Genomic DNA, 23,908 nt, shown 5'->3' with positions numbered 1-23,908 from the left:
AATTACATATACAGGAATCACTGACAGAGGAATGTCACAAGACTGACACAAGACTTTCTTCAGTATCTCTTGACGCCGTATCAACAGAGGACAAGAGAGGACTGTGCTGAGCTGATGCCTGAAGTCTTTCTTCAGCCAGTATAGCCTAGAAAACACGAAATGCCTTGAAACACCAGACCACACGTAAAAAAATGGCAAAAACGGGAATATTTCATTATATATAGTCTCACTAATAGTGAAGTGTTCTGTATTATATCAAAGTGTCTAAACAAACATGCAAGACTATGTAGTTGAACTAAACATAATCTATCAAGTTGCAACCATAAGGACTGGGGTTAAAAACTGCAGGCAAGCACTGTCATTTACTTCAATATAACAAAAATATTTTTTAAAAAAAAGAATACTATAATTTTAAAAAGAACAAATAATGCTAAGTTTGAGGTAACGGTCAAGTATAACGAACATCTCGTACCTGTGTCGCTAAACATTCTTTTTTTTTTTTTTTTTTTTTTTTTTTTACTCATTTTGTGATGAGTCAGAGTGACGCTTCTAAAAACAACGTACAATACTTGCACCGCAGTGTAGAAAACTAAAACCGACTGTTTTCCATGGTGGTGACGTGACTGAGAAAAGAAAAATGGGCGTTCTTAAGTGACACTTGTATGTCACTGACTGGCGTTTCAAACATCCAATCGCAATCAAAAAAAAAAAGAAAGGCATCAGATGTACGCTCAACACGGCCTATAAGAACAAGAAACAACCGTGGGGCTGGGCTAACACAATTTGACAGGAAGAGTTTCTGTTTCAAAAGCTAAACCGTTTCAGTTGGTCATGTGATACAAAGATTGACAACCCTGGCAACCAAAAAGAGACAGAAGACTTTAAGAGCGTCCTCCAATGAAAAGCGGTGAGGCGGTCCTTTGTTAGTCTCCTTGGTCCTTATGAAAACTTTGCCGGTTTCGGGTGCAAAGTTTCAAACCGTCTGCAAACTGCAGAGCTCAGGACTGTGCGTTGCCGTGTTTGAATTCTGTGTTTTTCCAATTCCATTGTCTCCGTGCTTGAAATTGCGGATTTGGGAGTAAGGGAATCGGTTTTTCTGAAGAACAAATGATACACATCTGAAGCGATACACGTATTTCCAATAAGCAGGCAGCCGCACAGATACATGCCTAGCCAAGTACTCCTTGGCAATTAATACAGATACTGCCTTTCCTTAGTGCGTTTTGCACCAAGGTTGCTTATCTTGGTCTGTGAGTAGATTTGCTATTATAATTTTATATTCTATTTATTGTAACTGTAAAAGATACAATTTTAAACTGGGAATCAGTCACCCGAGTGAAACATCTTTTATTCACACATCCAAAACAGATTACGATACGGTAGACTAAAGGCTAGTACAAGGTTGTTTGTCTTATTAATTTATCCTAGTCTAGGTTTTATTGATCGATATAGTACGATTTTATTATCGCAGACTTGAAATACTAAACGTGATTTTAAAATATTTGTTAAATTTAATAAATTGTACACACCCATTCAGGTAAAATGGCTTGTGAGCCTGACCGTGTACGGCTACTATGCATGATGTCGCTGACATTTGGGTTTTTCATTGTGGAGGTTGTGGTCAGTCGTATAACTTCTTCTTTGGCTATGCTTTCGGACTCTTTTCATATGCTGTCAGATGTCCTAGCTTTAGTAGTGGCTTTTGTCGCCGTTCGTTTTGCTGAGAAAACCCAATCTACCAGCAAAAACACCTTCGGGTGGATTCGTGCCGAAGTGATGGGTGCCCTGGTGAATGCCGTGTTTTTGACTGCTCTCTGTTTCACCATTATATTGGAAGCTATTGAGCGTTTCACGGAGCCGCAAGAAATTGAGAACCCTATGGTAGTTATCGGGGTGGGTGTTGGGGGTCTCCTAGTCAACCTGTTTGGTCTTTGCATGTTTCATGGACACGCAGGGGGCGGACACGGGCACTCCCATGGTGGTGGCCATACACATTCTCACGGGAATAAGAAAAACAAAAGAAACAAAATATGCAAGACCCAAACCCCGACGGGGAACGGGTCGACTGCTGAAGAGACCAACAACCTGGTAGGAAACTGCAACAGTCCTAACGGAGTTAATTCTGACAGACCTGAAAGACATGGTACGTATGTGTTATTTTTTTTTAATTTTCAATTTACACGGCTGCACATAGTTTGGTCATACCATTTGTTCATATCATTAATATTATGAGGTGAAGGAATTCAGTTATCACAATCAGATTCATTATTTCCATTCGACTAAGGATGCGTCGATATGCTCGCTGTAAATTTGTACACTGATTGACAAAAATATACACAGTACATAGGGGTCCTGAGTTGGATGACCAGAGCAATACTCCTTAGGTGCCTGATTTATTTCATTGCATTGAGAGCCATTGAAAGGGTTAACATATTTTCCTATCAGTCCATACTCATGTGTTAAAGGGATATTTCACACTGAATCACACGTTACATTTGTAATCTACATTAACAGAATATACTCATTGTATTTTTAGGTGGATGTTGAGTGTAACCAGTGGCAACATATACTGTGTCATGTTTCTTCTTTTGATATGAATATTCATCTTTGCGCATTTTACACTTCTGCAGTATTTTACAATGTATGATTTGTATTCATTTTCACAGGTAGACAGATGAGACATGCACCTCACACTTAAATGTAATTTTTATTTCATGTTTATTTAGGCAGCCAATTGTCACTAAAAGCTGTTGGAAATTCCTCAGTAAATTAACTGAAAATAGGGCCTATATTTTTTCTGGCATAAGTGAAACTAATGATGACACCATGTATCATGGTGTGTTGTATGTATGTTGTTGTTGTTCCTTTCTTAGCAGACACCCTTACCCAGGGTGACTTAGTTGTATACAAAAAATGCATATCAAGAATTACAGTACACTTAAGAGCAAGATACAAGATACAGTGACTTCAGTCCTAATAAGAGCAAATACAAAACACAGTATGATTTGGTATCGGGGCAGTTCAAGAGCAGATAAGTGTTGATAGTTACATCAGGGTTAGATACGAGACCAAGTGAAATACAAGATCTTACAGATTGGGTTAAGTGTAAGATTAAGTACAGTAAAATAGGGAGCAGATAAGTGCAGGTTAAAGTGCTTTAAAGGTAGAGTGCTATATTGTCCAGAAGGGAAGAGTTGAGTTTTACAGGTGTTGCCTGAAGAGGTGTGTCTTGAGGAGGCACTGGAAGCGGCGAGGCCCCGCAGTGGTGGAACGAGGGTGGTCGTTCCACCACTGGGGGGCAAGGGTGGAGAAGGTGCGGGCTCTGGAAGCAGGGGAGGGTAGTGGAGGTACAGCCAGAATTCTAGTGCAGGCGGAGCTGAGAGGACGGGTGGGGGTGTAGGGAGGGATTAGGGTCTGGAGGTAGCTGGGTGCAGTCTTGTCAAGGACCGGTAGGCGAGTACAAGAGTATTGTACTGGATGCGAGCTGTGATCGGGAGCCAGTAGAGTAGCATGGGAGAAGCGATCCAGAAAGAACACCAGGTGAGCAGTGGAGTTCTGGATGAGCTGTAGCGGACGAGTGTTGGACATAGGGAGGCCGGCTTGGAGGGAGTTGATGTAGTCTATTCTAGAGATACGGGAGGGGATGATGTGGTTGGGGAGGGGGAAGAGAGGAAGATCTGAGCTTCATTAGCATAGAAATAGTATGAGAAAACAGGATGCTATGAGGGGGCCCAGGGAGCGGGTTTAGAGAGAGGACCCAAAACTGATCCTTGTGGGACTCCTGTTGAGAGAGGGTGAGGTGTGGAGGTTGAGCCGCACCAGGTTAAGCTTCATTTTTGTTTTGTAGCACAATCTTTTCTAGAAAGTGTGTGACAAATGAAGGCAGGAACCTTGAATTACAAAAGTAATGCTGTGGCAACATTAGCAAAATAGGGTTACAGTATATCCACCCTTTCATATGTATGGGATTTCTTCAGTATTCATGTTCTATGATATACACTTATAATATATATATATATATATATATATATATATATATATATATATATATATATATATATATATATATATATATATATATATATTATATATATAGAATATATATATTTATTTTTAAAAAACGATGCCAAAAAAAGATTTACATAATCTGAAAATAGCTACAAATAACAGTGGAATGAAATTAATAAAAACCAAAAAACAGAAGCCTTAAATATAGTTTGCCAAAAGGCCCGCATGCACATGTTATGTATTTACAGTGATTTAAACTAAAACCAAAAAATGCTTTCTTGTGCTTTCCCTTTCCAAGTCAGACGCTCACAAATGCACTAATGCAAATAAAGAAATTACAATATCGCTATAGCAATATAAATCAGTTTGCAGTTCTGGTGCGTTTCTGTCCTTTCAGTGTACTCATCTGTAACCCTTTCCCAAGTAACGTATTAGAAAGTCAGTGTATTACCTTCACTAAAGCAGGGAGTGATTCATTGCTTGTAAAATCTGTCATTATTTTTGTGCACAACAGCAACAAATCTGTTACATAGGCCTAATTTTCAAAAGAACACTAAACTGATAATGTATTTAAATGAGCATCCAGCTCAGAGTAATGAGATCTGTATTTGCATGGTATTTACTAAAGGACGTTCATTTTAGTGCGCACATTAAATTGATCATTTATTAACCAGGCTTGAACCCCTGATAGGCTCGCTATTTTTCTGGTCTGAAAACTAGTGATATGCAATTTGATTCTCTTCTCTGACTCTATTCGTTTGATTCATTCAGTTTAGTGAATCAACAGATTTGTATGTTTGATTCACTAACGGAAAATAAATACATCTTGGTGAAATTCCTTTGTTCTGAAAAATTGTTTGAACAGAAAAATCTGTCAGCAAGGGCCATTTATGTTAAGACTGTTCACTGGGGGGGGGGGGGGGCACCGTACAATTATACATCTCACATACGTACATCGTAGTGTATGTGAAAATGTCTTTTATAAATTGTATATAGGCCAATACACTACTTAAAACACATTAGCCCACTGCATGATTCTAAGTATGCAGGCACGGTTTCAATCAATTAATCAGCATATTAATGCATTTTATAGTGCAGAAATAGGCAGTTATAACTAGAAGCAGCTTTCCTAGAACTCAGTATCACAAATGTAATGTAAAGGGAAATAGTGTTTTATTTCAATGAAAATCTCACAGTAAAGAAAAAAAACAAACAAAAAAACACAATGTATAATGCAAAGTCTCAATATTATATTTCAAAATATAAAGTTTTTAACAGCTCCGGGGGGGGGGGGGGGGGGGGGGGGGGGGGGGGGGGGGGGGGGGAGATACTGACAAGCTGTGAAAATACTAAATAGTAAACAGTACCACTACGAAATGTACCTTTTTATGACTTGTGTCTGGACACTTGGCACTAATTTTCTGATAACAACTTGATAACAATGCTCATTACGTGTTCTAATTCTGCAGCTTTTCCACATAATATCTGTTGATGCAGAATCCAGTGTACAACAATTGGCATGTCTGCATTTCTTTCTTTAATTTTTTCCAGTACTCTGGATGCCAGTCCACCTTTTTTTCCAGTCATATGTTGTAATCCCAGTTAGTTCCTTCCATGGTATTTCTGCACTTTCCATGGCTAATTGAAGTTTAAAAAAAAAAAAAAAAAGTCCTTTCCTGTGGTTGTTCATGGAATCCACACCACTTTCTTTTTTTCTTCTCATTTTCAGAAAAAAACCTTTTGTTGAGACTCCATAGCTTCTTTCATTTCCAGTAAACTCAAAATACGTTGCTTTGTGCAGTGTGTCATGGTGACGTTGTTTGTTTTATTCTTTCATAACTGCAACTGTTACACTGCAAATCAGACATACTGCCTTGCGGTCAAAATCATTAATTGAACAAATAATCATCTGGGTAATGATTTTGGAATCTTTTGTGTTCCGCCTCCACCTTTTGATCACCTTTTGATTCTATGACATCTCCAACTACTTTTTGGTTACTGACTTGCCCAAAGTAAAATAAATAGTTTAAACAAGCGTTTTTGCTATCCTAATCAGAATTATGTGCTGTGTGTGAGGAAACAGATCCTGTGTGCTATTTTATTGGCTATTTTACTGCCTCTACTAGTTTAATGGGAATATCACTCATACAGTGCAGGCTGCACATGTTGAATACGCGTGTTATACTAAAGAGGTGGGTTGTTTTAAAGAATAATTCCAAGACGATACAGTAAATCAATGCAACTAATGGGTGGGCCGCATGCATTAAAGGAGAAAGGAAAAAGGCTTTTTTTTTTTTTTTAATTTACACATCAGACAAGGAATACATTTTAAAATTAAAATGTAAGCAGTGCAGTTTCACATTACTTTGCCTCTGCCTGGCCCCTTTTGATGTCACGGGTAAGTCTCTGACATTATCATGCACATTAAATTATCGCTCGCAATACATGTAGCAAGCACAGTATGGTATGCACTTAATGCGTTCTCTTAGTAAATGTGGCAGTAAATTTAGATTTGTCACGCACGTTAGGCTCACTACTTTATGTGTGTGCTAACTCCAGAATTAGTGCCCTTTCGTAAATGAGGCCCATTATCTTTGTGAAAGCACAGGCGTAGCTCCCTTTCAACTAGTGGCACGAAAGGAATAGACAGGTAATTCATGTAAAGTAAGTAGCCCTCGGAATGTCTATGCTGTGTGGAGACTTGCTATGGGGAGGAGAGAAAACAAAACATAATTAGACATTCCAAATTAAAATAATAACTGTAAATTTGGTCACTCTAAATTTTGTAAAATCAAAGAAAAAATGAAAGTGGACAAGTGCAGTCATGCAAGCATGGTGCCCCTTTAAATTAATGACCCCCATTTTGTTCTGTCCTACCAGAGTGATTGCAGATACCCACTGATAAATTATCGAAAAGAGACAGCCCTTTCTCCCCATTAGCCAGTAATTTATAGTGCCGTGTTACCCAACACTAAATCAGCAGGCTGTGTAACACCCTCTCTTTCCGATACAGATCTGCTGCGAGAAAACAGTTTGCATATCCACAGCAACACTCAGTACGATGAACTGGATCACGGTGACGAATCGGCTTCGCAGCTCAACATGCGTGGCGTCTTCCTGCATGTTCTGGGGGATGCCCTGGGCTCAGTCATTGTGGTGGTGAATGCCATTATCTTTACTTTTGTGTGGCAGCCCTGTCCTGAAGGAGAGCCCTGTCTCACCCCATGTGTGGACAGCCACTGCATGGACCACAAGCACATCAACCATACGTTGGTGAGCGTGCTGAGGAACGGCACCGAGGCCATTACCAGTGCAGGGCCCTGCTGGGTCCTCTACTTGGATCCCACTCTCTGCATCATCATGGTTTTCATTCTACTGTACACCACATACCCACTTCTGAAAGAGTCAGCCCTTATCCTGCTTCAGACAGTGCCCAAACAGATCGACATGCAGCTACTGAATGAAAAGCTGCGAAACGTGGAGGGCGTACTGGCTGTCCATGAGCTGCACATCTGGCAGCTGGCAGGTAGCCGTATCATCGCTACAGCCCACATCAAGTGCCACGACCCCACCTCCTACATGGATGTGGCCAAGAGCATCAAGGATTTCTTCCACAATGAGGGCATCCATGCCACCACCATCCAGCCAGAGTTCGTCACCGTCAACTCGGAATCCTGTATTTCTCTTTGCGAGCTCTCCTGCCGGACACAGTGTGCCCCCAAGCTGTGCTGTGGCAACGGAGACAAGCCTGAGAAAAAGGCCACAGACAAGGCCATGGGGCTGTCCACCCCCTGCCTAGAGAACATCGATGAGTCTCCAGAGCACAGAGGCAGGGAACAGCCTCCTGTGGAGGTGGAAAACCAAGTGGGTGCAAGGTCAGATGGAGAAGTAGTGATCCAGAGAGAGGTAGAGTCATCTTTGTAAAACAAGCAGCCAAATTGAGAGTTGGGGGAGTTAGTAGGGGTGGGATGCCATTGTACATTCTGGTTGTCTCAAATAAACAGTAAGGGTAAGGGATGTGGATGGGGGATAGATGAAGGGTTAAATTTGATTTTAATATCAGCAAATATGTTTTGCTTTAACATTGCAGCCCCACCTCTTGGTTAAAGCCCTGTTTTCTCAGTAGAATGGTAATGTGTGTATATTAAATACCACAATTTAGTCTGTTTAAATAAATGATTAGGGTTTGTCATAGTGGAACTGAATTTGGACAGTGTGTGTTGTGTTTGACATTCGTTATTACTAATGTTTATGTAATTTTGTGTTGTTAGTATGTAAAACATTTCAACAAAACGTCAATCACGTTTTTTGACATAACCCCAGGACTGTTTATACACTGCAAGTAGAAGCACCGTTGCTGGTCATTTTGTCAGAAAAAGATCATATGAGCACCCCTCAATATAAACTTGTTTATTTTCCCTTTTTCTGTTTTAATGCAGTCTCGTGTTGTTTGAAGTAATTGGAGATGGAGGAACGTTGTTTCACCAGGAAGATGGGACAGCTGAAACAACCATTTACATTTACATACTACACAGGGTGTTTTAAAACTGTAACAAAGTTGTAAGGTGATGAACTTACTCTGCAATGATACAAAATGACAGTAGAGGGAAGAGGGGAGGGTGGGAGGTGTGTAAACCCAATGTACAGGCTTTTTTGGTCTATCGTGACATTCCAAGACTTTATAAACAGCAGGTATACCATATCAGAGTTGTCCCAAAGGGCAAGAAGCCTCTTTTAGAATGATTTGATATGCTCCAACTAGTCTAGTCAATATTAACATTGAAAATAAGTAGCCGCCAATCCCATCCCTTATATTTTTCAAATATAGAAATGGCGGGGTGGGGGGGGGGGGGGGGGATTTTCATGTTAGTGTAATAACTCTGGAAGAACCCCCCTTCCTTCAAATTCTCTAGAGCTGTTAAGATGGCTTTATCTTGCTTCAAACTTAGGGATAACTCTGGCAGTGCAACTTACTCTATACATTATTTCAAGCATTACATGTGCTGTCTTTACCTTGTTGAATGGAATTTCTTACTTTTAATGTTTCCTAACCACCAGTTAATCCTTTTTGTAACTGAAAATGGCTCTAACAAAGCTAACCCTCATAAATGTTTGTTGTGGGCTGGTTGCCATCTGCTCTGAATCAATGTAAACAGCTGATTTTTTTGTGGGGGAGGGTGGTCCTTTTTTTTTTTTTTTGCAGCTGGCTGGAATGGTTTGATAAAAGGCTTAAATTTGGGTTTGTAATACCTAACTTGCATTGCAAACAACAACCCCTACCTTCAACACTATAAGATAAGAACCAAACTGCTGCTTCCACAAACTTTCCAGGATCAGTTCTGTCTTTATATACTTTGTTGCTTTTTCTCTATGTTTACTTCTCCCCAATTCTTTAATTCTGATTTATTTTGTTCTCTCCCACCCCCTCTTTTACATATATCTGTGTAATATACCCTACCCCATCTCTGGGAGAAATAACTAATATGACTAGTGCAGATAGTCAAGATCCCAATTTGCCCAGACCCCTGTATCTACCCTTTTTTTGTAGTAAAATATATAAGGATAAGCAAGACTAGAGCTACTTTGGTGCCATTATTTCTAATAGATTTTCTTCCAGGGAACCACCCTGCTACTTTGGTTAACCAACCCCTTACATTATTGCCTAGTTGGAAGCCAACAAAACATAAAAAGGTTAATTCCATAACAACCATAGGGAATAGAGCACAACTGCATGTATCATGGATAAGTGCTTGTGGCATACCACACACTAGCTAATTTCTTGAGCCATAGTAGTAGGTCTCAACTTGCACTGTGGTTTCAACTGAACTAAAAAAAAAACACTTATTGCAACATGTACGTTTATGTAAATGATTGTGTAAGACAACCAAGCATGTGTTTGACAAGTATTGTGCACCTAAGCTACTGTATAAATACACTAAGTGTGTATTGCATTTGGTAGCTTTGGCACTGCTGGAGAGCCCTAAAAAAAGCAGAAGCTCCGATGGTGTAAAGATATCAAATAAGAGCTCAAAGGATTGAGGATAAATTCATACATGGTGTTACAATACCTAATTAACTTACTGTCAAAACAGTTTAATACTCTGCAAATACCTTCAGACTTAAGGTAACCAATTCAACTGAGGTCAAATGTATTTTGCTACTTTTTTTTGTTGTTTTTTAATGAAAGTTCTCACTTGTTTCAGTTTGTGAAGTCCTTAACTTGCAGATTAACAGCACCGTTAAGGGTTGAAGTTTTCAGGGCTTTGATTTTTGATCCCCTAACATCCCTTTTAAACTTATTTTGAGACGATTCTGTTTCTTAATTAAATTCAGAAAAGCTGTTCATTACAAAACAATGACACTTGTTTTTACCTTCATGTCCTGACTGAGCCTAATTCTGTTTTGCTTAATTTTTATTTCAAGCAGACAAATTACGTTAATTGCTCATCACTGATCCTAATTGCATTTAATTCTTGTAGTCATCTAGCTTATTGTGCTTTTGTTATTTTCACTTATTTAACAGGGTTCTTCTGACATTCTTTTCAGCATAAAATACCCCGTACAGAGTGTAGACTGACCGCAAGTCCGTCATTTAAAGTTTCTGATTTTGTAGCAAAGAAAATATTTGTTAAACCCAGTCTTTAATTAGTAGTTTTCTCTTAAGATGCAGAGACAGCATAACGGCTTATTAACATTTAAAAGGAGGAAGGATTTGGAAAATAAAAAAATGAAAAATTCAAGCCCAAACTGTATTCCAAGTGTACACTAATACCCTTTTAATTACCTGTTGTCTACTGAGATTTACCGGAATGCCTTGGTTTCTTTGTGCAATCTGCTTATTCAGAAAGTCCGGTGTTTGGAGTCCGTATACCTATTAAAATTGCTTTTCAAAACTGTCCCTGAATGCCTTAGGCATAGTTTTGACTATGAAGTGGTATGTCATATAATGTAGTATTGCACACAGTGCCTTTTAGAGCCCCTAGATCAGTGTTATATTTTAACACTTTACCTAAACATTTACACTGTGCTCCATGAGTTTGTGCATCTTAGCCAGGTTCTGTAATTTAAAAATGGTGCAGTCAAGTCAATGTATGCAACTTTTATACGTTCAAAAGTACCCCTTTGAACATTCCATGAACATGTTAGTTAAAAAAATAAGTAAAAAAATTAAATGTAAATGTTTTGGTACTGATTGAGAAATATAGGCATTACCAGGTTCACTGTAATAGCAAGTAGGTTCAGTTTTCAGACAACTTTTAAAAAGCTTTAATTTCAGTATGAGAACCCCCATTTATTACACATGTTTCCAGACAGGGCTTGCATTAGGATGAAAAACCTGTTGGTCCAATGTTGCCACCTTTTGCACATATTTCAGTGTAGCACATTACACAGTATTGACTGTGAAACCTAAGAGTTCATTGCATTTTATTCTGTTGTACAACTTGTATTTTTTTATTTTCAGTGATAGGTATATTGCCTCTATTTTACTTTTCTGGATAATAAATTGCACATTTCACATTTTAATAAAAGCTGGATTCCATTCAGGTACCCCCCCCCCCCCCCCCCCCCCCCCCTCCATCACACCCCATAGTAGCACTATATATATTTTGCTTTTTTTGTGTTTGTGTTCTGAGGACCACATGTACGATATACAGCTGTGTAAAAAGTTTATATATATATATATATATATATATACACACACACACACACACACTTTTGATGCTTGAATTAGAATTATATAAAGGCTGAATTGCATCCAAAGGTCCTCGCTTTAAGTGTAGATAAAACTCCCCTTTATGAGGGCATGGCGACCTCTCTAATTCTACTTATGTTTTGTTTCATAGCTCGGCTTGAAATAATGTGTGATTGCATTATATCTTTTATTGCTGTTAGTGCAGATAGTTTAAACTATCAACCCTCAATTGGTGTCGAGAGAAGAGGTTTTAAATTTTGAATTCTTTATATTTGAAAAATAAATGAATGTCAGCTCAGAGCTTGAATTTATGTCGGCATGTAAGGTTATTTATTTATTTATTCCCACTTAAGTGAATTATTTTAAAGTTTTTGGCAGTTTCAGATAAAAAGAATAGTTAATTTAACTGTCTTCTTTCATTAGGAAATCAGCAGAAGTGACTAAAGATTTTCTCACAAAGCTTAATTTCCAGGATTTCCATTAACCATTCTCCCTTGCTGATTGTTTTTCATGCCTCGAGGTAGCTGAAAATCTTTTAAAGGTCTCTCTTTACATCACAAACTGTAACTGGTCTTGATCATCACAGGTGCATATCTCATTCTGCCCTGCAATTTCGACTGTAGTCAAGTGAAAACAATTCAGTCAAGGTAGTAGCTGTACATTGATGTAAGAATGTAATTTTTGTTCTTGTCCTCTAAATGTTATGATGCAAACTGGTAAAGATTTATTTTTCAAATGCAACCCTTGGAGCATGTGATCTTTGCGTATTACGACTGAATCTGTTAGAACTGGTAGATATATATAAAAAAAAAAGTGTTTTTGTTGACAGCCCTGTTTTTTGGGCAAAGTCCTGGTGCAGTTTTATGCACCCTTTGTCTGGATAATATAGGTACCATTTTAATTTTCTGTCAGATTTCATAGAATGTGCATTTGTGTAACCATTCTCAACTTTTGCAATTCATAATACTATACATTGTTTTCCAAAGCTGTTTCTACCTTGTACAAAGGCTTTCAGAATGCTTTATTAATGGTGTTATTAAAAAAAAAAAAAAAAAAAAAAAAAAAAAAAGACTTGTGTTCTATTTATTTGTTTTGGACGATAGCAGCTTGGTAGAACAACTTATGCCAAAAGACCCCAACCTTAATTAATCATAATTTAATTTAGCCTCATAATCTAAGCTGTGGTTAAAAACAGGTATTCCACAATTGGAGCAATAATCAAGTACCACAGAACAAATTCAACTGGTACAGCAGGTAGGAGAATCGTCGGCGATTAACAACCAAGAACTTCAAGATCTAGATGCACCAGGCATAACAGTGCATGAAAGAACTGTAACATGAGTTGTATGCACATAGACCTCACTGCAAGCCACTTCTAAAGAAAATTCATAAAACAAACTTAAAATTTGTCAAGCGTTATGAACAGAAATGTGGTTTCGGGTGACGCACAATATGTGCGTTAAAAATGGGGGAAGGGGTCGCGGGACACATAACACTAAATCTGACTAAAATGCTAAATAAAATAACTCCCTCTCTATAATGCACATATAGTGAAGCAAAAATGTAGCTTTCCATGAATTAACCATGCATGAAGCACCATGTAATAAATGATATATTTTTTACAAAAAAAAAAAGTAACATTCCCACTCATGGATCATTTTAATTAAGTTTTTAAATTATAAATAGCCTGGTTAAACAGTGGTCGGGAATTCAGTTCAAAGTAACAGACAAGCAAACCAAGTGGGAGAAGGAGAGCGGGTCAGGTGAGGGGAAGAGGAAATGGGCTTGCCCCAGGTTCGGCTGCCAGAGTGGTGCTGAAGCGTCACGTATCCTGGAGAAAGCTGCAGCTCCTCTCGCACCAAAAAAGTAAATACATTAGGAAAGATAACCCTGTAATAGATCTATTTTTTATTCAGTTATAAAACAAATGCTTAATAAGATATCTGTGTTATAAAGTGCCAGCTCAGCTTTTCTTCAGTTCAGTTGCTGTATCAAAAGGGAGACACAGAAATGGATGTTCCCTTTCAATTCGAAGATGACTGCCAAATTGAATACTTTTGGGATGCCGATAGGCCCCTTCGTGTAGTGATGTCCTCGAACCCACATCACCGAGGTAATAAATAGTCACTGTGAGGAGATCTCAGCATCTTTTGCCTTTCACAGACAGGTAGGCAAAGTGGTGAGTATTACTCTAACCATTTTTTTTCAGTTGTGATTTGACTGTTTAGAGCTCCTTCAAATTTTTGTTCCTTTGCAGTTAATTGCTGGAAGTAGGCTTGCCACTTCCAAGGAATCAGAAAGTCGGCAACTGAAGGTTGAGCTAACACATATGCTACTGAGTTTTTTATTTATTTTATTTTTTTTAAATCTTTCATCTGCCTACATCTCTCGTGATTGTAGCCTGCTTTCTAACCTCTGCAGCTTGTTGCATGTTCCTTCTGTTTTTTCCTCTCCTCTTTGAAGCTGTAAAAACTCTGAGTCGAGAGCTTTGGGTGACCTCAGTACGCCCACTCAGTGCGCGCGGCCTCAGGTCCCCTTGACTTTAAGTTATTATCATAATCCTGGTTCCTTGACAAAGAAATGTAACCATTAACCTTCAAGGTCGCTGTGTTCATTATTGCAGCAAGTCTTGAAGGAAAATGATGATGAGGTCAGTGTCAGCAATCCTTTTATGCCCTTGTGGGCGGACACAACTGCGTCACAGGAACTGTGTGCAGCTTTGATATTTTCTATTCTGGTTAGACAGTATTCTAGGATTAATGGTTATATTTCTATTTTAGGGAACCAAGGTTATGATAATAACCTAATGTTTTTTTCTGTTGGAGATACTGTTGCTTATTTCACAACCACTTCCAAACATTTGATGGTTAACTTTTACAACCACAGATATTCATTGATATCCACCTTGCTTATCTTTTTAAAGACCCAAGGTAACAAACTGCTGTTTCTAGGAAGAAATGCCAAGGAAGTGTCTGTCTTACAGTTAATGCTTTTAGTGGACCATCAAGCAAAAGGGTTTTACATATAAGCACTGAGCACCACGTGAGAAAATGGTTGAAAATACCAATTCCAATACAGCATCATAGTGAATTGGTAGTCCTTCACAGGACATGAACATAGATTTGAAAGATTTGAGAGATCACTGAGTGACTTGTGTGGTAAAGTCATGAACTTATAGTGTGCAATGTGTCTTACGCAGTCAGGGGAGGGCAGATTTGCATCAATCCCTGTTTGACTGGAGAGCTTGTCATTGTCCAGAAGACCTTCAATTCACCTGCACTCTCGGCAGGGAACAATCGAATACTCTAAATTGGGGAGAAACATAAATAATATATTTTTTGAATAATTTAATTATATGTAACTGCTTTTATAGTGTCTCTTTATCCCACATGTTATGTTATATTTTTAATCAGAGGTTATTTGTATGTATCCCCAGGTTTTTGGTTAGTGCTTGTTAAATTTGAGGGAAATGGCACTATATAATCTGACACTTTCAGTGGGAGCTCTGTGAATGCACTTCAATATCTGTCCACCAGAACCACTTCCTGCATCACCTTATTTTCCTTAAAAGCCCCCCATTCAAATACATAGAAACTGTGCAGACTGTGTAAGGCTAGAACACCTCTGAGTAAGAGAAAACATTGCTCTAGCCATTTCTTACATACCAGGCAACGACAACAGTGGTGGATTACCTCAGCAGAAAAATGAAATGCCACGAATGAGGAATGATCCCCAAAGAGTGGGGACTTCCAGAGATCTATTTGCCTCACAGGAAAACACTCAAGATTCCCTCAGGGGATTCTGTAGCAGTAGATGGTCTAGCAAGCTCTTCAAAAATAACAATTAAAGAAAACATTCCAAAAATAAAATTAAACAAAGTGGAGATGATTCTCATCGCTACGTACTTGTCGCAGAGCTTTTGGTTTGCAGATCTCATCACTATCCATTCAAGCACACATTCACCTACCAGTTCAACAGGATCTTCTGTCTCAGCAGCAGGGAATGCTTCTCCATGACAACCCACCTTACTTCAAGCTAAAAGCGTGGAGATTGAGCAGAAAATCTCTCATGTCTAGGACTATTTGTACCTGTTGTAATTGTCCTTATGGCTTCCATGTCGACCTGTTGTGCCTTTATGGAATCTTTCCTTGGTTCTAAGACGCCTATCAAAAACACCTTTTGAGCCACTATTGGTGAGTTACAGGATGTCGTCAAGGATGATCCTTGTAATCTACAGGACAAACATAACTTTCTTACCTGAGGCTGTTAGAGAGTTCCATCTCTTACATCAGATTTTTCCAAAGTTCTTTCAGCCTCCTTATAGTAGTGTAGAGGAAAGATGTTTGCATACATTGGATGTAGGAAGAGCTCATACATGGACACAACGAAGCAAAACCAACCAACAGGTCAGGTTTTTGTATCTTTTGTAGCAAATTTGATGGGAGCACTGGTCTTCAAACAAACTATTTTGTCTTGGATTATCCTATATTTTGTATAGGATTTCATGCATTGTTTATTTCCATCTAGTAGAAGACAGGATTTATCAGTAAATAGATTTCTTCCAGATGCATAAACAGGCATATCTTTTGCATCCTCCTCTTTCTCCCTTTTTGTCTAATATTGTAAGAAATGGACAATGGCACTGTGACAGAGACAGAATGATTCTTGGTGATAAATCTCTCTCCTGACCTGTGAGGGAGCTGTGTAAAGGGAACAGAGTGCCCTGGACTGGATGGCCAGAAAATATTTCCCAGGGTTAGAAGGAAGTCGGTCATCTAGAAAGGGGTTGGAGCTACAATACACTAAATCATCACCTGGAGGGAAACGACGTGGCAGCCGCGGATTGGAGGAGCGGTTGTACTAGTTAACCAAGGGGTCATGATTGATGATACAAAAGGGGGCGTAGCAAAGTGATCTGCTCCTTTTGTATGGTTAAATGCTGAACCAGAAGGAAAACCCGAATTGTTATCGTGAGGGTTTTGTTTGTCGTGTCTAAAGAATACTTGTTTGTTATTATTAGATGGCTAACACGATTCGGAGCTGTCGCCAAAGGCCAGCACTTACCCGGACAACACTTCACTATTGCTTCACGAATAACTGTATTTACACCACGAGCACTGTAACACTCACTGTGGGCTTGTGTTTGTGTTTTCTGTTACGTGTGGGTGTTTAGGAACGGGACTGTTATTATTTCAGGACCAACCCCTGGATTAAAACACAGCAATACACGCCGTTGTATTGCCTGTTATCATTGTTATTGTTTTTCCTGTATTTGTGTCATCAGACCATTGGATTTGCAAATACAATATCATTGTACCTGGATTATCTTTGTCTGTCTTTTCATTGGACGCTGTTGCATACCTGCACATTGTTAACCACTGCCACAAGCACTTAAATTGATGATATGTCCCTGCCAAACAACAGAATGCCATACCCCATAAACCTCAAACCTTAATAGTTTAGTTTTTTTAAACAAAACTACTACAGTTAATATAGACATTATTGATCCAAAATGTCAAGGTCTTTATACTAAAATGCAATTTGTACCTTATTTTTTTGGAAGGGAAATAAATCTGTTGATGTTACGAAACTGTTAACAAAGAACAGTTCTGTGTTAAATTAACTTGTTGAGTACTTGTTACTAGTTCTGTAAAATCTGCAGTCTAATTTTCTTTTCCAAAAATTGTACTTTGGAGTAAGACCTTGATAAATTCAGATCTGCTGATTGTTGTGCCCCTTAGGACAAGGACAGCAGATTCTACTATCTTTGCAACATTAACCTTTTAATAAATGCTTATTCTCTTTTAAAATATTAACCCCTATGCACTGATTGAGTTCGTGTCAGTGGTTCTCATACCTTTGATATTTTCAGTCTTGTGAAAACACCTCAAGCAAAATCTAAGATGGCTGTAATATTGTTTGTTTTATGATGAAGACCTAACATTTCGAGATGTTGCCTGCATTTGGCATTTCTATAGGCCAACTTTGGTGTCGTACCAGAAAAGCTAACCCTTTCCTGCCACTTTTTTTTACAAAGCTGACCATGTCCTAGCCTCGTATCTCAGGAACCCTTTGACATGGTGACCTAATATTTGCAGGGTTCAATGAACCTTGTATTCTACATTTAAGTTATTATTTTATTCATGTCATTATTTTATTACTATAACATCTCAAAAAGCTCTACAAATGTCAGTGATATTCTTTGAGTGCTGGTGCAATCTCTCTAATGCATGGGGCTATGAGACACGCCCTTTATTTGGTTTCATTCGGCTCCTATCGGTCTCACTTGGCCATTGAAAGGTTTTCTCAGCTTTTCCCGTAGAAAAAATTACTAGAAACCTGTGCTTTACGTCTTTTTGATGATGTTAGACTGGGTCCGACACTGGACTGGAAAGGGAAACTTGTAATGTTGGATCTGGTCCGACATAGGACCGCAAAGGGTTAGTGTTCATACTGAGATTCTATTACCAGTGTTGTCCATTAGAAATTAACATGTTCACTGCCATTGCTTTTACTCTTTAGATATATAAATGATTCAGTCTTTTTCACATTTCTATTTTACTTCATGTTTACAAACCATATGACGTACCCCTTAGATTATGCTTCTGTCAATGTTTTGTTTTTCTTCACACAAATCCCCCCCCCCAATTATATTGTTTTTCTTATTGTACTGCAATTGAGTAAGCAAGATATACAAAACCGAGTTGTTCTGCTTGTGATGTGGTTGTTTTTCAACCCACCTGAAACCTTTCTGCAACACCCGCCCGCCTCCCCTAAGTTTGAGAACCTTGGCTTTGCATGGTGAACACGATAACTGGCTTGAACTTATTTAACTGTGATCATAGACTATCAGCTACCTAGTGACCTTTTATATTTAGGTGTAACCCTTTAAACTGCTGATTTTATCAAATGTTTTCTGCAGTAGTTCAGTTTGTAATAACTCTGTTTTTGAGTACATATTTACAATTCCAAAGAAGTGTCAAAATCAATTGTGTTTTAGAAATATCTGAAATGGAACTCTTTTAATAGACTATATTAAGAAGTTACATAACCCTGACCCAGCAGGAATTTTGCAAGATTATACTTAATTATTTTAAACTTACTAAATAGACTCTGTCTGCATTGTGTTTAAATATTTCAGATTCCTTCAGGGAAGTGGTGGTTTGAAACCTGTAAGTCTGTTCTCCGGAATGGCTCTCACTTGTGAGACTTTATGACAATGTGACAACCCTACTATGAGTCTTTAATATGGAAGTCTATCACAGCCCATTGTGACTAAAAGTCACTCACACAAAAGTGTGTGCTACCATAGGGTTTGCTAAAGCACAAATATAGGTATATAGATAAAAACAATTCCTATCTTATATGTATTACTATCACTTCATTATCTGACGTTTTATTATACTTATATTTATTTTATTATTGATGTCATCTTTTCATACCTGTTAGTGAGCAAAATAAATGAAAGTTGTGTCTGTGAGTTTGGGTTCTTGCAAATTGAAACACATTTACAAATGTTTGGTTTTTTAAACTGTTACTCTTCTTGACTTTAAATATATTTCTCAAAAATAATAACAATAATAATAATAATAATAATAATAATAAAAAACCCTTGAAACATTATAAATGCCTGCTATTTATTTCCTTTACAAAAACTCAAACTCCTAGTGACCTACTGCTTTTCCCATGATTTATGTGTTTTCAAAGTTGACAGCGCTCTTTCATGCCAGCTCAAAATATATGCAACAGTAACTGATCTTCTCAGACCATATAGATGTTGATTGTGTTACTCAGGAATATTGTAACATTCAAACTTGTGTGTTATGTATCTCATTCCACCAGACCTTACAATTGTAGAAATGTCAGTGAGCAGATAAAGAGCCTGAACTATGATCACAGTCCACTGATTCAGCAACTCTTGTTGCCTAAATAGGACATTGGCCAACAAACAATAAAAAAAGAACTAGTCAGCAAATGCATAGCTTTACTGTACTTCTCATGTGATCTCTGCTAAACTTCCTTTCTGTGTGATTTTTTTTTTTTGTTAAACTGTAACTCAATATAATGTGAGAATATTGTACCCAAAATTAATTTTTATGTGCAGTATACTGAAACAAACCCTTGGTGGAAGTCACAAATGCAATTTTTTCTTTAGCTGTGTCTGCCACTATCCTTTGGTTAAGTAAATGGTACACAAATGGTAAATAATAACTGCGATCTCTGCGGAAAACAACAGTGGTGTATCATGATATAATTACAACCCCAGGGGTCAAAGTAAAGGTGAGACCCTATCCAGTGCCTGAAGAAAAAAGGGTCAAAGTAAAGACAGTGGTTGAAAAGATGTTGGAGCTGGGCATTATAGAATAATTGCCTAACGATTGGACTAGCCCTATAGTGATGGTGCCAAAGCTTATGGTCTGACTTGTACCCTATGCCCTGGGTGGATGAGCAAATAGAAAAGCTAAATATTTGTCCACCATTGACTTTACCAAAGGATATTGGCACATTCCCCTAATAGACACAGCTAAAGAAAAAACAGCATTTATGACTCTCGAGGGTTTGTTTCAGTATACTGTCATGACCTTTGGTCTATATAGTGCGCCTGCAACCTTTCAGAGGTTAATGAATACTATAATAAAACTGCACACACCATATGCATCAGCCTGTATAGTAGATATAGTCATCTTTAGTGAGGATTGGGAGAACCATTTGGAAAACGTTCAAGCTGTTTTGAATAGTTTTAGGGAAGTAGGATTGACAGCTACAGTGGCTCTCAAAAGTATTCACCCCCCTTGGACTTTTCCACATTTTATTGCGTTACATCATGGAATCAAAATTGATTTAATTAGGAGTTTTTGCCACTGATCAACACAAAAAAGTCCATAATATCAAAGTGGAAAATAAAATCTACAAATTGTTCTAAATTAATTACAAATACAAAACAGAAAATAATTGATTGCATAAGTATTCACCCCCTTGTGTTAATATTTGATAGAGGCACCTTTGGCAGCAATTACAGCCATGAGTCTAGTTGGATAAGTCTCTACCAGCTCTGCACATCTGGACACTGCAATTTTTGTCTATTCTTCTTTGCAAAATTGCTCAAGCTCCGTCAAGTTGGATGGGGAGCTTTGGTGAACACCAATTTTCAACTCTTTCCACATAATCTAAATTGGATTGAGGGCCGGGCTTTGACTGGGCCACTCCAGGACATTGACCTTTTTGTTTTTAAGCCATTCCAGTGTGGCTTTGGCTTTTTGTTTGGGGTCATTGTCCTGCTGGAAGATAAATCTTCTCCCAAGTCCCAGGTCTCTTGCAGACTTCAGCAGGTTTTCCTCCAGAATTTCTCTGTGCTTTGCTGCATCCATTTTGCCCTCTGTGTTCACAAGCTTTCCAGGCTCTGATGCAGAGAAGTATCCCCATAGCATGATGCTGACATCACCCTGCTTATTGGTAGTGATGGTGGTGTTCTCAGGATGATGTGCGGTGTTAGGCTTGCACCAAACATAGCGCTTATTGTTGAGGCCAAAAAGCTCTATTTTGGTCTCATCAGACATAGACTCTTCTTCCACTTGGTCTCAGAGTCTCCCACATTCCTAATGGCAAACTGTAGCCGAGATGTGATGTGAGATTTTTTCAACAATGGCTTTCTTTTTGCCACTCTCCCATAAAGGCCAGTTTTGTGAAGCACCCGGGCTATTGTTGCCGTATGCACAGTGTCTCCCAGCTCAGCCGTGGAAGACTGTAACTCCTTTAGAGTTGCCATAGGCCTCTTGGTGGCCTCCCTGACTATTGCCCTTCTCTCCTGGCTACTCAGTTTTTGAGGACGGCCTGTTCTAGACAGATTCACAGTTGTGCCATATTCTCTCCATTTCTTAATAATGGATTTTACTGTGCTCAAGGGAATATTCAATGCCTTGGAAATGTTCTTAAATCCTACCCCCGATTAGTGCTTTTGAAGAACCTTATTCTGGATTTGCTTTGAATATTCCTTCGTCTTCATGATGTAGTTTTTGTTAGGAAATGTACTAACCAGCTGTGGGACCTCCCAGAGACAGGTGTATTTAACCTGAAATCATGTGAAAAACCTTAATTGCACACAGGTGGTCTCCATTTAACTAACTATGTGATTTCTAAAGACAATTGGTTGCACCAGAGCTTATTTAGGTGTGTCATAGCAAAGGGGGTGAGTACTTATGCAATCAATTATTTTCTGTTTTGTATTTGTAATTAATTTAGAACAATTTGTAGATTTTATTTTCCACTTTGACATTATGGACTTTTTTGTGTTGATCAGTGGCAAAAACTCCTAATTAAATCCATTTTGACTCCATGTTGTAACACAGTAAAATGTGAAAAAGTCCAAGGGGGGTGAATACTTTTGAGAGCCACTGTAACCCTGAAAAATGCTACATTTGTCTAAAAGAGGCAAGGTATTTAGGATACCGTGGTTGGGAATGGAGTAGTAAAACCGCAGCTAAATAAGGTGGAGTCTATTAGGAGTTGGCTCTGACCAATAAGTAAAAAGCAAGTTCGGGCGTTCCTGGGTATAGTGGGATATTACCTGTGTTTTGTACCAGCATTCAATACCTTTGCAGCTCCTTTAACGGAACTAACTAGAGCAAAGGGGCCGGACATGGTAAAGTGGTCGGAAGAAGCAGAGAAGGCTTTGAAAACACTAGGGAATATACTGTATGGCAACCTTGTTTTTAATTGTGCCTGACTTTTTAAACTTGTTTCATAAACAGAAGCTTCAGAGGTCGGTCTAGGGGTGGTGCTTTCATAGATAATAGAAATGGAAGAGCAACCTGTTATTTCTCTGCATAAGAAACTGTTGCCAAGGGAACAAAAGTAAGCCAGAAACAATAATATATGCTTCCATCATGAACAAAAAGCATGACATTTTCCATAATAGATGTGGGGTTGTGTGCAATCAGCGTACTCGCAATCACAGTGAATCACAGCAGTTCACAGCACAGAAACACTGAAAATACTTCTGGGTCACTTCACCAGTAAAATACACACACTGACGGATCAAATGAAAACATAGGAAGGGAGAGGTTTGTGACTCACGGCAGAAGCACATATCTAAAATGATTAGAAAAGCAGCATTGTGTTAGGAGATTGCAATTCATAAAAGGCTAGATTTAGTGGAATGGTGCTGAATACCCCATTCTGGTTATTGGTTAAGTGGAGAAAACACTGGATGGCTGCCCCATTACCAATTTGTAAAGGATGGTTTGGAAGGGAATGGTGGGAATGCTGTTTTCTGGTGTATGGGGATGTTGCCTTTTTACAGTCACTGGTATGTTTCAGCTGATGTGTTGGCATGGGTGAAAGTCCTCTTTCAGCCTATGTTAAGCCTATCCTGCGCAGTTCTTTCTTGTGTTGAGCAGTTTTTGAATATTGCACCCCAGGTGCCTAAAATGGGACTAACACCTCCCACTGTGTTATTGCACACTAGCATATTGAATTTGGTGTGGCAAAGTGGGATTGAACACACCTCCTACAATCAAGTCTGTTCTACTGGAAAGAGCCAAAATCAACCATCTAAAGAGGGAGCCTTCAAGATGAGATGTAAGCTGGGCCAGTCAGACCATTTAAATAACACATTTAATCAACAGTATACATATAATACAAAAGCAGCAATCTTAAAGTTACATTAAAACCCACCAAGATAAGAAAGCCATTTTATAAAAGTGCATTTTTATTCTTGACTTGAAAACTGTAACGGTCGCAGCTTCCCTGACAAAAGAAGGCAGAGCATTCCATAATTTAGGAGCTCTACAAGAAAAAGCCCATTTCTAACATAAGTTAACTCTGAAGGCCCCAAGGACTCAACATGTGATTACCATAATGTTTCTTTTCATCAAGACCATGTGAAGTCATTGAACAAGATACTGTATGTTCCATTCTGTAGAAAAACTGGAACAATGCCTTTAATTCAAAGTGCCTGCTTCTACTTTGTAATCTTTGTCTAACACGGGAATTTTGGAAGATAAGGTTTTATCTGCATGCAAAGTCTGGAACTTAATGCAGTACTTTCATTCTTCATGCAATTAAGCTAAACAATTCTCTGGAAAAATACCTTTCTATCATGACCTTAATATACAGTTAAATAACCACTCCTTTTGGTTCAGCGTCCAGGAATTAGAATGGTGTCATTTTTCAGCTTTCCAACACTGACACACTTTGTGTGAGATATTG

General features: G+C 38.5%; 1 protein-coding gene across 1 annotated transcript; it reads left to right on the top strand.

Moving 5' to 3' along the window:
• Positions 1-949: 949 nt before the first annotated feature.
• LOC121317084 (zinc transporter 1-like) lies at positions 950-13,189 on the top strand. Its single transcript, XM_041252677.1, has 3 exons — positions 950-2,143; positions 7,022-7,914; positions 8,448-13,189. Exons 1-3 carry the CDS (start codon positions 1,543-1,545, stop codon positions 8,460-8,462), a joined length of 1,509 nt encoding a protein of 502 aa, XP_041108611.1. The 5' UTR covers positions 950-1,542; the 3' UTR covers positions 8,463-13,189.
• The last annotated feature ends 10,719 nt before the right edge of the window (positions 13,190-23,908 follow it).

The sequence above is a fragment of the Polyodon spathula genome, chromosome 6, assembly GCF_017654505.1.
Source record: "Polyodon spathula isolate WHYD16114869_AA chromosome 6, ASM1765450v1, whole genome shotgun sequence".
In the NCBI taxonomy this organism is placed as follows: Eukaryota; Metazoa; Chordata; class Actinopteri; order Acipenseriformes; family Polyodontidae; genus Polyodon; species Polyodon spathula.
Note: the sequence above shows the minus strand (reverse complement) of the source record. Positions and strands in the feature narration are given on the sequence as shown.